The 15,637-nt window shown below is 39.4% G+C and overlaps 1 protein-coding gene across 2 annotated transcripts in view; it reads left to right on the forward strand.

Moving 5' to 3' along the window:
• ano2b (anoctamin 2b) overlaps window positions 1-15,637 on the forward strand; it is an 80,307-nt gene that overhangs the window by 58,041 nt on the left and 6,629 nt on the right. For both annotated transcript variants that reach the window (XM_046072494.1, XM_046072495.1), the window contains 3 exons: window positions 6,096-6,248; window positions 7,375-7,427; window positions 8,771-8,949. In XM_046072494.1, the coding sequence (XP_045928450.1) occupies window positions 6,096-6,248; window positions 7,375-7,427; window positions 8,771-8,949 (385 nt within the window). The remainder of the gene's footprint in view (window positions 1-6,095; window positions 6,249-7,374; window positions 7,428-8,770; window positions 8,950-15,637) is intronic.

Here is a 15,637-nt window from a genome sequence, read left to right on the forward strand (position 1 = left end):
AATTGCAGTATGTTTTGTCCATTCACACAGTCATACATGCATCATTTCATGTACACATATAATATGCAGGCACACACATTCTGTGAGTGGGAATTATTTACCAAGGCATGTGCTTACTGAAACACAAAACTCTTTTGCTCTCTGTGTACCTGGCTCTCTCTGCTCTCCCACCGTGCTTCCCAGCAGCAGTTTGTTAGCATCACGTAGCTTCAGTTTTCAGTTGAATGCCAATCTGCTGGTTGCTTTCTTCATTCACGTTTATTTGAAAACAGTCAGCTTCTGAGTGTTTGTTTAGCCTTACTTTACCTGTGTAAATACTTGTTATTATGTTTCACAAGCAGAGACAAGTGTCAATACATTGTTCCAAGGAAAGTTTACTGAGTACACATTCCATACACAAGCACCACACTGCTTCACACATAATATTTTATAATATGAAGATGTGGCTGTTTTCAATAACTGTCTGGGATTAGATTGCTATCTTACAACATTCAGTCAGTAGGATTCCTTTTTAGTCACAGCGACTTTTATTATTCATGGTTTATATTTATGTACATTTCTTCTGTTTAAATTAGATTTACACTTTGTATTGAACACTAAGCATATGGACACACACGGTACAATGTGATCTTTTTTCCTCCGTTCCTCTCCCCACCTTCTCCTCCACCTTTCCGTCATCCAAACAGGAAGTTGAAGAAATTGGTGCGTGCAATGAAGAATAAAGGATCAGCAGAGAAGGAGAGGGAGGACGAGCGGCCGCCTCAGCAGTGGAAACTGGATTATGCCCTGACTCCTTTTGATGGCCTTACGCCTGAATACATGGAGATGAGTGAGTCTGCATGGATGCACGCACGCACACATGCATGCACGCATGCAATGAGCAGCCATTTAGGCGCCAACATACATTTAAAATGACTGAGAGGTGTTATGTAATCTGCATCTGCAAGGACCATCTCAGGTAAAAGTGCACACCGGTACTGCAAAAGTATACGGATATAGGATGTATTTGTGTTTTCTTATAGGTCACGCTCATCAAGGCTGTCCCTTATGAACAGCATCTGTCAGTTGCATCTGCCTTAAGCAGCCTAGGCCTGACCTGACAAAGACCTCTACTGGAGACAAGAATCATGATTCTTGTCTGTCAGAAGCAAATGATCAGGTGGCCCAACAAAGCGTGTCTTTCTCAGAGGGGATTGTTTCCAATTTTTTCTGACACATCGTTGTTTTCTTTTACCCTATGATGTTTTCCTAACCTTAAAGGTGTAATTTTTGTGCCTAAACCTAGTCAAACTTTAACCACAGCAGTGGCTGATCAGCAAAGGGTCATACAAATTGTTTTATTAAGGTCAAACAATTAAAAATAAATGTTTCTGTACAGTATGTTAGTCTTCAAAACGTCTTCATTAAGGTCAATTATAGGCTAATTTGTTAGGGAGGGACCGTCATGTGTCAGTAAAAGTTGACTGATTCACTGCCTGTGAGAGGAAAAGTTATTATGTGGAGCTGGTAAAAACCTGCAGGTCTTGTGAGGGTACACACAAACACACACACACACACACACACACACACACACACACACACACAGCTGTAAGCATTCCTCTTTCCTATTAAAACTAATTGCAGTCATAACATACCAAAACCTGCTTAGTTATAACTCTTCCTGAGAAAAGAATTAAGCCTTAAGGTTTGATGAAGAACTAACTGGACTGCAGGGATCAACATTGAAGATTGACATTTAGTTGTTAAAATTTTAGTTAAAGTTGTAATGAGCAGATTTGTAACATAAATATCTGTTTTGCCAGGTTCTGTCACAGACTGCCGATAACGGTTGTTTCAAAAAATAATTTCAGTTACCTCGTTTAAAATTCTTTAAATTATATCTAGTCCTCCCTCATTGTAAAATCAAATCTGTGAAGGTTTAACTGCAGGAAACAAGATGTCTCCTACTTCACTGAGAAGTACATTTTCACTGTAGGTGCACTGGAGGCTTCATGTTTCTCCATCACAAGTAGCATATTGGCCAATATTTGCATTCCAAACTTGTTGTGAAGTCACAAAATCATATTATACATACATGTGTTAAACTGACATTTTAGGTAAACACAGAGAATCTTTTCCCTCCTCAGTAGATGAATGTGAAAACAGACTTCAGGGGAAGTAACAACAATCAAACCATATTTTTGAGTGGAGCTGTACTTTAAATTTGCTGATTTAAACACTTGAGGTATGGGAGAGTCCGTCTTTCCCATCACATTTCTTCAATTTAGTTTAGGTTAAAAGAATCAAGAAAAACAGATTGGATTAAATACAATACTTTCAGGATATCAAATTGCAATATTGCATATTATCTGTATATCTTTAATATTTTACGCTCTGGTGTGATTTTAAGCGAGCTCTCTAGTTGCAGAGTAGGTGCAGTCAAGCTGATACCCAGAAAAGGAAAAGACAACATTTTTTAATCTTCAGGGAGGAGTGACAGATATGAATTGACAATCACGAATTAAGAGGTTGTCTGCTTTTTAGTCAACATTTTTTATAAAGATGCAGCTCATCAGAACCATGAGTAATGCCTTTATGTCCATAATCTGCTTTAGAGCTTTGTGCTTCTCTGATTTTAAGACACAGGACCCTGGTGTTATCTTATGACCAAGGTGTAAAGGTTAATTCATGCCTGACCTCCAAACAGTGAAGGTAATGAAAATTTTACTGGAATGTCCATTAACCAACTAGGTACCCAGTACCCCCTGTAATGATGTGTGGGTTGAGTGATTGACCTGTTTTACCAGAAGAAAACTGGCAACTGAATGTGAAAATATCTGCTTCCAGTCTCCATTGAATGCATTAATTGTTAATATGTGATAGAGAGAAAATAAAAGCAAAAATGTGCTTGAGAAATTCATAAAGCAAAACAGACAGTGACAGCGGATATGGCCACACAGCTTGATGTTACTGAGCATTTCCTCCAGGTTGAGCAGCAGTTCAGCAAACTTGCAGCAACAAGCTTGGCTTTAGAAACTGGCAACATATGTGCAAACATTGTGAACCAGTAAAACTGTCTAAATTGTGCTCAGTTCAAAGCCATAAAAACACATGAGATTTTGGTGAAATTGTAAATAGCAAGTTTTGTTGGCAAAATCTGATGGGTTCTTTGTGGGAAATGATCTTGTAAACGTGGGATCCAAAACAAGCTTAGAAACCTGTGAAAAATAGACAGACGCAGGAACCGTAACTCTTCACAAGTGGAAACATGGTCAGATTTCCTGACACTTTATATTTTAAAATGAGTGTCATAGCTGCTACCTGTGTCTTTTGGTGGAATAGAGACCCTTCCAGAGTTCAGAACTGAGTAGAAAAGTTCTGTTTTGGCTTCTGACCGTGCAGTGATAAGATAATGTGGAGATTTCACGCGATATGGAGTGAGGACAGAGGGAACCGGGAGGAGGGTTGAGGGAGAGAAAAACAGAAAGAAGACTGAGCTGATGTCGCTGCAGGGCACAGCAAGGAATGTCAGATATGTCTGAGCTCTATATGCAAACACACACTCACACACAGCTGTTAGAGTGTGAATGGGTAGTTCTGGGTATGTGTTAACTCATTTGTTATTTATTTCTGTGTGTCTGTATTTGTAAGACCTGGTTGTGTTACGGTGTTTGTGTTCTTTGTGTGTGCGTGCGTGTGTGTGTGTGTGTGTGTGTGCCTTGGCCATCCTTGAACCCGTCAACCTCGGCTCGGGTAGATAGCAAGGTTATTCTAAGCTTGCCCTCTAGCGTCCGCCGTTCCACTGTCGTATTTTCTTCCTCGCCGCTCTTTGTCTCAGTGTGGCGTCCGGAGGTGAAGCCGTCAGTCTCCAGCTTGCTGGAAATCCCCGTTCCCACACTGCTAAAGTTCCACTGCCCTGATCAGAGCTGAACATCAGCCAAAGTCGGGCAAAATGCCTTGTCTCTCTCATGTTTCCTTTCCACATTCTTAGGAGGCAGGTGGATGTTGATTTGATCATGTATTGATCAACCCAAAATAAATGTTTGTAGCAGAAATAATGTGAAAAAGCTTTTATCTGTTTCTACTTTATCCGATCAATCAAAATTGACAGCATCTCTACCTTATTCTGGGGATAATATGAAAGGTGAATAACTTCAAGCCACATCACAGGGTTAGGGATGATAAATCTCTCTGTTTCTGTCACCCTGGCTGTACTGTGCCTTTAACGATGAACCCCTGCTGATTGCATGAACTTAAACACGTTTTAAATTCATGCAGTTAGCTCAGCTTATTTTCATTTTGCTTTTGTATCTTGGGGACATTCAATATCATATAGTTTATAGCCATACAGTTGATAAACGTAGAGGAAAAATATTTTCTTCTTTCTAGTTTGCAATTGGAAATTAGTGGCCAAACCTCAAACCTAGCTCTGTAATCTAACAATTTTCAGTCAAAGAACAAGAACGTAAAGGCAGCCTGGTGAACTTTCTGTGTATGTAAACTAATCTACCTCTATCTGAGAACACTCCAGACAGAGCTGACTAACTGCAGCTGACCTCTCTGTGGCCAAAGGGAAGCTAGCGTGGCACCTGTCCAGGCACAAAACCAACCACCGACTTTAGTTTTAATTATTAGTCATGGTTGTTGTGTCTCTGGGTTATCTAACCAGACTGACTTGCATAACACACAAACACACACACACACACACACACTCACACACACACACAACAGACAAACATAAAGCATAGATACACACACATACTGTAGTCCCACACACTGCTTAATCATAAAAAGTCCCTGTTTAGCTGGTGCATTGGAGTGTTTAACCTTAAAAGGCATCATCTGAAACACAGAGCAAGCCTGGACAGACAGTGCGACTCCTGACCAGACAAATAGGCATTCACGAACGTCAGTCTGACGTGGTTTGAAAATGTGTACTTTCAGTGTTGTAGGATGTTACTTTGTATCCTACATAGCATTTGTAATTGAACAAACCTTTCTCACTGTGGTGCATTGCAATCTGCCACACTGCGGTTGTTTTGTTAGTGTAGATGTAAATGTAGCCAGCGTTAACTACTGTAAGCTAGTATCTGTAGCAAGGAAATACACCTGGAAACAAGGTGTAAATCTAAATAAAGCTTTTTGTATCTGCAAGCTCTACAGAGTCTTTTCTTTACCCTCAACTCCCTTCCATTTAGTAAAAATTGAGAATGCTGAACAATTCTCTAATTATTATTCAATTATCTCTCATTATGATTGCCTTTCCTTACTTTTTAACTATAACAGACAGAACTAAACATAAACATGACAACAAGTACATACATTATGCAACTCCCAGTGGATGACTTTCACATCTGTTGTGGATCCCACTGGAATTAGCTTAAACATTTACCAGACCACCATCTTGATGTGGATCCAAGATGCATTTCTGGATCGTGTGGAGAATAGAAAGTAGTTTTCTCTCTTTAACAACTGTAGCAAACTCTGGGCGTATTGAACAACCTTATCAGTTGACCTAAATTCAGAATACCCTAACTGGGACATGCTTTGTGACAAAACAAAGACAAAACCACTGCCACTGTCTGGTAACTCTGCTGCAAGGCAGTAACAGAAACAGGGAAAATACTTTGTAATGTTTGCTGCAGACTGTAGTATTTTACATGTTGTGACACCCAATGTTAAACTGCGGCCTGCAGTAGAAAAGTGTAACTTGGGTTATCTAAATGTCCTTACGACACCAAGTGAATTCCAGCGATGGCATGACTGATGTGCTTCCCTAGTTTTTATGATGACAGCAGCAGCTGGAGGGAATGGGACCAAACCTTTTGATACAGATATATACATTTGAATGTTATCAGAATAATTGTGCACACTGTGCCAGTGTAAGTGTGTGTACATGTGGCTTGGAGCAATGGGGATTATGGGAAATGTCTCCTTCATTTCCAGACACACAAATAGTGACACCATGTCCCCACCATGGTCTCTTTTGTTGAATTATACAGCTTCTAATTATGACAGGAATATTATTCTTAGTAACAGTATTTTGTGTATGGATGTTTGATACCAATACACCTACTGTGTCAAGTTTAATGATGATGTTTATCTCTCTTCTCCAGTCATCCAGTTTGGTTTCGTCTCCCTGTTCGTGGCTTCATTCCCGCTTGCACCTCTCTTTGCTCTGCTCAACAACGTCATTGAGATCAGACTGGATGCCAAGAAGTTTGTTACGGAGCTACGCAGGCCAGTCGCTGTGCGTGCTAAAGACATTGGTAAGCTGCTATGATGCACATAAAAAGGAATAGACAAACACATCCTGCTTTACAACCAGGATTATAAACTAAAATATCAAATTTGGCAGTGGATAGATTTATTATGGTTTTGTAGATACCTTCCTTCATGTCAAAGTGGAAACAGAGTGGAAACACAGCATTTCAAACATCATGCGACACCAAAACTCTCCACTGAAACCAGACAGATTAAGCTCTGTCAGGGTTAGCAGCGCCTTCAGGAAGTGAGGCGTGTATCACGGCTGAGCTGGCGCGTGCACTGATAGACCCCAAAGGGGTCCTTTTCCCCTAACACTTTTGTTAGTTGTTTTAGGCTATTTATTTATTTTCAGTTGCCGGAAATTGTCTGGAAATTTGATTTATAGGTTACCAAGAACTATGATGTGTTTAAACAGCTTAAAAGGCTATTGCTTTATTAAAGCTTTTTAATTGTTGCTTCAGTGCAAGCATTTAAATGTTGTTTTGCAATAACTTAAATAATTAAATTATTTAATTAATTCAGTGAAAACTGAAGGGTGTCAGAGGAAAATGAGCAACAAACAAAATGATGGAAACAAGGTTTACTATGCTACAAAGTTTGTTGCAAATTCACTGTTATTGTATGAATAACAATATGAACCATCTCCAGAAACATGAATTCAACCCAGAAAGGAACATACTGGCCACATATTTGTGCAGTATAAATATACACAGATAGATATGGATAAAATGGATAAAATAATCTTGTTGCTTCGGTCTCTTACATATTGGACATTGCATTCTTGTTAATGTTCTTTTCTGGAAGAAACCATTTAATGTGATTCAAGTTGCCTGAACAACTGAACACTGAATGAATTTCATTAAAACATGTCAAATTTGTGGTACCTTCAAGGAAAAAAGTGTTTGAATGGCCATATGGCAACATGGGGTGGAAATAGATGAATTGTAATTACTTACTTACTTACCAACCTGCCCTATGCTTTGGTTCATGGTGAAATAACCTTCAAAAGGAACGACATTTTTGTCAGCCTCAGCTGTACTTAGTGTTTAGTGCTAATAAGAAAATGTTAACATGCTAATGTTTCTTCCATGTTCCTGAAAAGCCTCTCTCTTGCTCTTCTTTCTCTAGGTGTATGGTACAACATACTGAGTGGAATGGGAAAATTCTCAGTCATTATAAATGTAAGTATTAATGCAATGCCCTTCTTTTTACCATCTTCACATTGAATTAGTGAAGGCAGATATATGCACAACAAATGCATGAAGGCAGGTATTCTATAGTATATAGTACATAATGTGTGCTCTACTAGCAGCCTCTCCAGTGTATTTTAAATTGTGGGTCACCAGGTCAGATTTGTAGGGAAATCAGTGGTATTACTTCCTAGGACAACATGGAAAAAGATTAACAGAGCACATACAGAAAGTTCAGTTTACTTGTCATGAGTTCTGCTCAACTTATGGAAACAGGATCTTGATCATGTCTAAGAAAAATCTCACTTTTATTACTATATGTGGTTATATTCCTATTCTTGTACTCTTGAGTTATTACATTGTTAGCCAGTATTGTTATTACATGACTAGTTCAGATGTTCCTGAGAAGTACTGTAAATGACTAATGTAAAATATTTTTTTTTTATTACATTGAAATGTTTGACTCGTTTAGAATAACACTGAGCTACATTTCCAAGTTATTACATAATGCCGAAGTCACAATATCCAATTTTTACATCAACAAGGCCAGTTTATTAACTTCAAAGACATCGCAGGGAGGAATAGAGCTTTACAAAGATTGCATAACACAACAGTGCTCTACCACTGACCTCGAACTTCTTTGCTGGAACATTTTGACACATAATCCAGCTTTCATCAGGTGTGTTGTGTGTGTGTGTGTGCGAATGCCCCAGATTTAACCTCTCTCTTTGCTGTTAGATGTCATGTGTCATGACCTTGTGAGATCCCAGAATCATGTTTGAACCACCTTAACATGCTGATCTGTGGAGGTCACAGTATATGTGTGTGTGTGTGTGGTGGTGGAGTCAGGAAAAGTTCTGCTCGGGATTTGTCCTTGGCCGGCTAATCAAATCCTATTCAGTTTACTTTTAATACTAAGCAGATTTGTGGAGGATTCAGAAAAACAAGCAGCAGGAGTTTTTATTTATTCTAGAGCTATAGGGCACTGGACACACTTACACACACTTAAGCTGCTCCGGGAGCTTCAGCGCAATGGAAAACAGGGATCAGAATTCCTTCTTTTTGTGCATGAATCAGTTCTACAGACTTTATTTCATTGTACTAAATTAATACATTTCAATACATTACTCAAATATCTGTGTGTAGTTTACAAGAACAGTGCTTTTGACCATCTAAAAATAAACAATTGAAGGAAGATATTTGACAAATCACAAGTTTTACAGAATACAGCATCTTTTCTTGTGGTGTTTGTTTGCGTTTCGTCAATGCTCGTGGCAGAAAAAGGCTTCACTCTCTCTCTCATTGTCTGTCTGTCTCTCTATTTCTCTCTGGAGGCCTTTGTGATTGCCTTCACGTCAGACTTCATCCCTCGGCTCGTCTACCAGTACATGTTCAGTCAGACTGGCACCATGCACGGCTTCATTGACCACACGCTCTCCTACTTCAACGTGTCCAATTTTAAACCCGGCACCGCACCGCAGAACTCCGCGCTCGGAGACATCTCAGTCTGCCGGTAAAAAACTCACACACACAAACACTCATGCACACACTGAAATGCTGCAGTTATTGGAAGCAGTACTTTTAAATTATAATTTGCTTAATTGCCTTTGTGTCAAGTATTGTGAAATACAAAGTACAAATCAAGGTGCCCTCTAAAAACAATACTTGTGGCAAAGAAAGCCACCTGGTCAACAAAAATAGATACATAGTCATACACAATACATGCACACATGGGCCTCTCTTTTTCTTGTTTTCTGATTAATTTTCCTTTTACTGCCAGTGGAGTTCTGGGTGAGTGTTTAAGAAAACAGTCAAGTCAATCATCTATCGTTACAAATAGATTACAGGAATGTACTTTGGTGGGTTTTGTCTTAAGTGGATTAAGCAGCATTACTCTGACTTGTCAGAGCTTATAACTTTGACCTTAACAAATACATAAACACTTCCCTTCAGTCTCTGTGTCAACAACAAATAAGCCTTGCTAATTTCAAGGCTAGTATCCATTTAATTTGACAGAAGCATGTTTTTGTTTCTTCTGTGGTTCATGGAGCTGAACTGTCCAACAGAATTTTCTCGCTTCTTTCAAACCTTTATTCACACCAGGAAACCTTTTGAATAACATCTTACATTCACATTGGAAGCTATACGGAACAACCACAGCCCTTTACTATGCACCATTTGCTGTGACCACAAACTCTGAAAGCTTTTGCACGTAAAACAGCACACTTGTTCTGTTATTCTGAGATTCTGTTTTTGTGATAGTAAGTAATAAAGCAGCCAGGCAGCGGAATTAAAGGCATAGCTGCAGACAAAATGCCAAATTGAGGTGAGTGTAGTTGGAATTGATGCATGATGATGCATATAATGATCATTTTCATAAAGCACCATATTGTCTTTATATTTAATGACGTGTATATAGGCCTACAATAAGACTGATGCATTACATGAGTGATATCTAACTGCTTAAGCAAGGGCTTCCAGAGATAAACAAAGTGGGGAATAGTGGACAAACTTGTGTGGTGGATCTGGATTACACTACTTCAGGCAGACCTGTATTGAGAGGCTGTAGATGTAGGGAATAACGAATCTAGTATTTGCACCATGTATATACTTTTAAACCTAGATTCAAAATGAAATCACTTAATTTCAACAGGTAATCCCATTCTGGATGGTCATAGGCCATTTCTGTGTCCAGTGAATAAACTGCACAAGTTTAAGTTTGAGATAGGGTGGAATCTATGGGTTTCTTGCCACAAGTAGGAAGAAGAAGGAGAGTATCCTTAGTTCTATTCAAAAACTCTTGATGAAGATTGTTGAGCTTTGTGCTGTTACTGAGGTTTGCAGGTGAAGAAACAAAGCTTTCAGTTGGAGTTCACTGCAACTTCCAAATGATACAGTGTTAACTTTTTCTCTGAGCCATGGATGTGATAATCGGTTAGGGTCACAGAACAGTTTTTGGTTGGAGATGCAGATGGGCTTGAGGCTGACACGCACCTTAACGCAGCAGTAAGTCATTCTGAAAACAAGATCAAATGGGAAACATGTTGTCACAACTCCAGTGAAGCTCAACATTATTAAGCCCAAAAGACAGTGCACTATTGTATCTTCTATGCATTTTCACTCATTCCAGTGGCAAGCATCTCTTTCATAATGTCAATATAAACCGCTATAGATGAAAAGGTCATGGATGCCGGCGCCCACAGAGGCCAACCTGCTGTTACATAAGACAGCAGAGAATTACAATGCAAGAATACAGTCTTTGTGTCAGTGTAGTGTGGTACGTCATGTCTCAAACATGATGAGCCTTGAATGCTTATAGGCATGAAATAGACTGGAAGATGTTCCAAGAAGGGTGTGTGTGTGCCTGCAGTGTGTAGTGCTGTATAGTGTATGTACAGACTTATGTTGTGCGCTATGCCTCCAGGCTCAAGGCAAATGATTCAAAACTGCATGAAATTCAAATTATGTCAGAGGCTCCAGACAGTTAATTTCTTTCTTTCTTTCTTAGTTAATTTGGGGACTTTGGTTGTGAGGATGAATAAATGCATGAGGGAGAAAAAGAGGATAAATGGATGAATGATGACTCAAACAGGGAATGGACAGTGGCAGATAATATCATTGAACAGAAGATAAGATAAAGCTAGGGACAAGGAAGCCAGGAAAGAAAAAAAACACAGAGGAAAGGAAGGAAGGGCAGAGGGAACACATTTTGACAAATAAACGCCTGCCTTAATTAAACGCCTGGTCTGGTTTTCTTTGTATGTATAAAACCCCGCGGGGTTGCCCGCTTTAGCTGCTTCCAAGCTGCTTAGATCATTAATACAAATATTAATGTTTAAACGTATGATCAATATATCCCTATGAACATGCTGAACATCGTTACATCGGTTAGATCCTCCACAATACCACTGTTAAGTTCATTTAACGGAAACAACCAGAACCAAAGTCTAATTCTTCTAGATTTACCGGTGTAACCTGCATGGCTGCAAGAGAGGAAAAGGGAAAAAAAGTGCTGACTCACGTTAACTTTGAAGCGCTCGTTAAGCCCGAATGTGTCCGTTCCTTGATTATTTAATATATTCCTTTAGTCTGTAAGGGTCCACCCATCAAAAGAATCAAAACAGCATTTCAGAAAAATGAATCCAAGTTGTGAATCCTGTCATGTGAAGTCCATCGCTCTCTGTCTGCTAACTTTTCTCTTCCTACACCTTGTTGTTGTTTTCGTGAGGTTGGTGCCTTCAAAATAAAAGCGCATGAGCCGTCTGTCGGAGCTAGACCAAATGAATGACGTGTATTGGATATTATTTGATCATTTTTACACAAGTATTATTCTGTTTGAAATAAATAAACTGTTTCATAGTAGTTTCTGTTTTGTGCAAAAAGAATTAAAGGCCTGTCCCATATGGACGTCTGTCTCAAATAAGGGTCAATTCAGTGACTTTAGCAAATAAAAGCCCAGGCTATTATTCAAAGTTTTACGGTATGTATGAGAAGTGGTATACAAGTTATTAAATCTCAATTACAGGTATGTGTACTGTATTTGGTTACTTTGAAAAGTTTTAAAAGTGTGGCAGTAACAAAATAGCAGCAATGGCAGCACTAGAACAGTTTGAGTGATGTAAATCTCGTTTTGGTACCTGCGATATTCTGTCGGTCAATACCCATAGCTAATGACGTACCTACATACGTTTACCAATCCAGAGTTTCACTATAATTCTCAATTCCCTGTCCTTCATGACACCTTGACCATCACTGATTTTGAACACATTTCAATTCATGTAACTACCAGTAAATAAGACCATCACTCAGATATCTTGTCACCGTTTGTATTGTAAGCCAACTGCCTGGATATGAAGAGATCAAGAATGATTATAAATGTGAATATCTGACATCTGGTCTGTAATCTGCCACTGTCTTCCTCATGCTTTTATAGACAAACATTTTAATTGGTTGGTATAACTCCTTAAAGTAAGTTTACCTGCTTGTTGCTTGTAATGTAGTGTTCCAATAGACAGATGGAAGGATTGCCTTTTTTGCTAAGTGGCTTAGCCACACAAACTTGTTGGGAAATTAACCCTCTGTTTGAAGTACCTGTTATATGACATGGTGACACACGCTGTATATTATTATAATGTTCTTCTTTGCACAGTTCCCAGTGATAGAGCAGTATTACACAACAGATTTGCGATGATTTTAGTAAATTGACCAGAAACTTAGTCCAACAAAATGTCTTTCTTTAAAGGTGATTCATGTCCATGCCCCTGCTCAGTTACTTCTGAGTGAATATTAAATCCCTACCAGCCCCTACTGTCATTTGACCTCTGAGCTCCATGTGGAGGGGGCAAGAGAAAAGGGAATTTCCATACAGGGATACAATTTTTCTCTGTATTCCTACTGACGTCAGTTCGTTTTACATCAAATTTTGTTTTAGCCAGAAAGCTTCACAGTGATTTAGAGAAAACAAAGAACACAGACACAACATATTAAGTATAATAAAACAATACACAAGAGTAGTTAGCCACAAATTCTTGTGATTAGTAGGCTTTATATGTTGCAAATCATTGTCACTTCTTGGACAGGACTTGGAAAAATATTATGATAGCGGGACTTTCAGGCTTCTACCTGCTTCATGTCAAGACAGCGCTTGTTCCCTGAGCTGACGGGAAGTTGGCTGTGGTTAAACTCTTTTATCACCAGGAAGTCAAATGAGGGCCAAGGAGTTATAAGATGGATTATAATGTCATTTCTGATACGATGTTTCCTCCTGGTGCATCAACTGAAAATGTTTGTTCAGGAAGTCAGGATTAATCCTCTGGGGATCAGAACCTTCCAGCAGTAGGCATGAAGTCTTTGCACCTGATGCTGTGGGGTTTGTTCATGGTCAGCCGTGGGACATCAAAGTCAGAAACGTGGCATTCCCAAACGCTGGAATTGAGCCACTACGGTATAAAAACATGAGCGTGCGTGAGACAGCTGTGTGTGTTTGTACACAGAACTGTACAGCAGCCAATGTTACTGTACTGATGCCTCCTGACTAGACAGTCCAATTTAAGGGATTTCTTATTCAATTTCTGCCAGATTGAAACTGTGAAATGACAGATGGAGCAACATGTGATCCTTTATCTGTCAGTATCTCAGAACATGTTGGGCAAGAATTTTGGACCTTAGAGTTATTTTCCTCTTGTTCCTCTCTCTATCTGTCTCTGTCCCCAGCCAGGAGAAAGTAATAAAAACTGCTGAGGGATGGAAGTGGTTTTGGATCAAAGCAAGCTGGATGCCAGACCTGTCACTGTTCTCATGCTCTTAACAATTCTGAGGAAAGAAATAGAAATGAGAGGGGAAAACAAATTAGGAGCAAAGAATAAACATTTACTGAGAGTGTCTGAATAAAAGATCACAGAAAACTGAAAGGCAGATGCACAGACATATTAAGAACACATATTCTTACCCACAACAGATAGAAAGATAATATTGTTTTAGGTCATTGATTGCTCCCATACCTGAGAGCAACCGCATTCTGTGATGAGAGGTTGGCTGTGTGTGTGCTTATTTTAAGGATGGGAATGGTCTGACCCTTGCTTGTCTGTAAATGTATTCCTCAATCCCAGGAGAGACTGTATTTGCAACAGTAACACACACACACACATTCTCAAGCCTCTCACATACTAACCATAATCTCATTGAGAGGTCTTATGAAAGAATATTGAGTTAGGTGCTCCGGTTGTTGCCGAGCTGCACTATTATAACCAAACATGGGGCGTCTACAAAACACACACACACAGGGAGAGAGAGAAAATGTTCTTTGAGAGTAACATTTTAGATATCATTCCAACCAGACAAGTTAAGCATGCATGGAGCATGACAGGACAGGAGGTCTTGTTTTACAGTTTAGTTCAGAAGTTGATCCACAACAAATTACAGTAAAATACTGGCCAGTGAGTGAGACAAAGATGAATAGATCAAAAGGGAAATGAGAGGGAGAGAATAGATGACTCTCATAGGAAGCATTCCTCACTCATGACTGTATAAGGAGAAGGAATCAGACACCATAAGACCCTGCTAACACACATAAACACACACACAATGCACACACACACACACACGTCTCCCTTCCCCCTCTATTATTTCTATACTGCTAGTCAAGTACTTAATGAGACAGCTCAATCAGGCCATTTCATCCATTTTGGCTTTGGAGGAATTTTTCATGACTGTGTGTGTTGTGTGTGCATGTGTGTCAGTTGTCTCAATTTAAAACTTTGATCTGAGCCATCACATTAACCTGACATGTTTAACGGCTGTGTGTTTACTGTAAAAGACAGTTTCCAGTGTGATTGGAGTTTCCTGCATTCCTTTTCTGTTCTAATTCATCTTTTAAAAACACTTTTATCTAGCTACTGTAGGATGTATTTTAAATTCAGTTTTAAGATTAGCTGTATACAGCACTGTCGCCTCACAGCAAGAAGGTCATTCTTCCTCCCACCATCCAAAGACATGCAGGCTAGGTTAATTGGTGTCTATAAAATTGTCCTTAGGTGTGAATGTTTTGATGGGAATCCTGCTTTGTAACATTAATTGCCTCGTTGAGAAAGCAGTCAGAAGTTAAATGGTTAGCACACACATATAAAAGTTTTCCAGTTTTTGTGGGGACATTCATCCATCGTCAACTGCTTATCCTGCATACAAGGACGGGGGGGTGGACATCGGGCGAAAGGCGGGGTACACCCTGGACAGGTTGCCAATCCATCACAGGGCCACACATAGAGACACTCACACTCTCACCTAAGGACAATTTAGGATATTTCCATCATAAATAAAGTTAATTCACTGAGTCTTCGCTTCTAGTGGGAGTGTTGGTTCTTGCAGCCAATAACTGAGAAATAGCCGTGCTTTGCTCACTGTCATAGGTTTATGTTGACGGAGTCGGTGTAAGAAAGGAAAGAACAGCAGAATGCTTGGAAGATTCACTATGTTTTCACTCTTTGGTTGGATTAAACTGTAAATATCCTCCTTGTTTTATGTTTGCCTGCTTGTTTTTACCAAATGCCTTGTGGAAGGGAATGTTTGAAATGTCTCTTTACTGCAAGTGTTGCAGTATAGAGGTGTTTGCAGGGTTACACTGATTTGTGACTTAAAAAGAATGTGGGACAGTGGCGTAAATTTTGGGGGCCAATGGCCTATTGCTTGACAGGGTTGTGAATGAC

This window comes from Micropterus dolomieu, linkage group LG16, assembly GCF_021292245.1.
Source record: "Micropterus dolomieu isolate WLL.071019.BEF.003 ecotype Adirondacks linkage group LG16, ASM2129224v1, whole genome shotgun sequence".
Lineage (NCBI taxonomy): Eukaryota > Metazoa > Chordata > Actinopteri > Centrarchiformes > Centrarchidae > Micropterus > Micropterus dolomieu.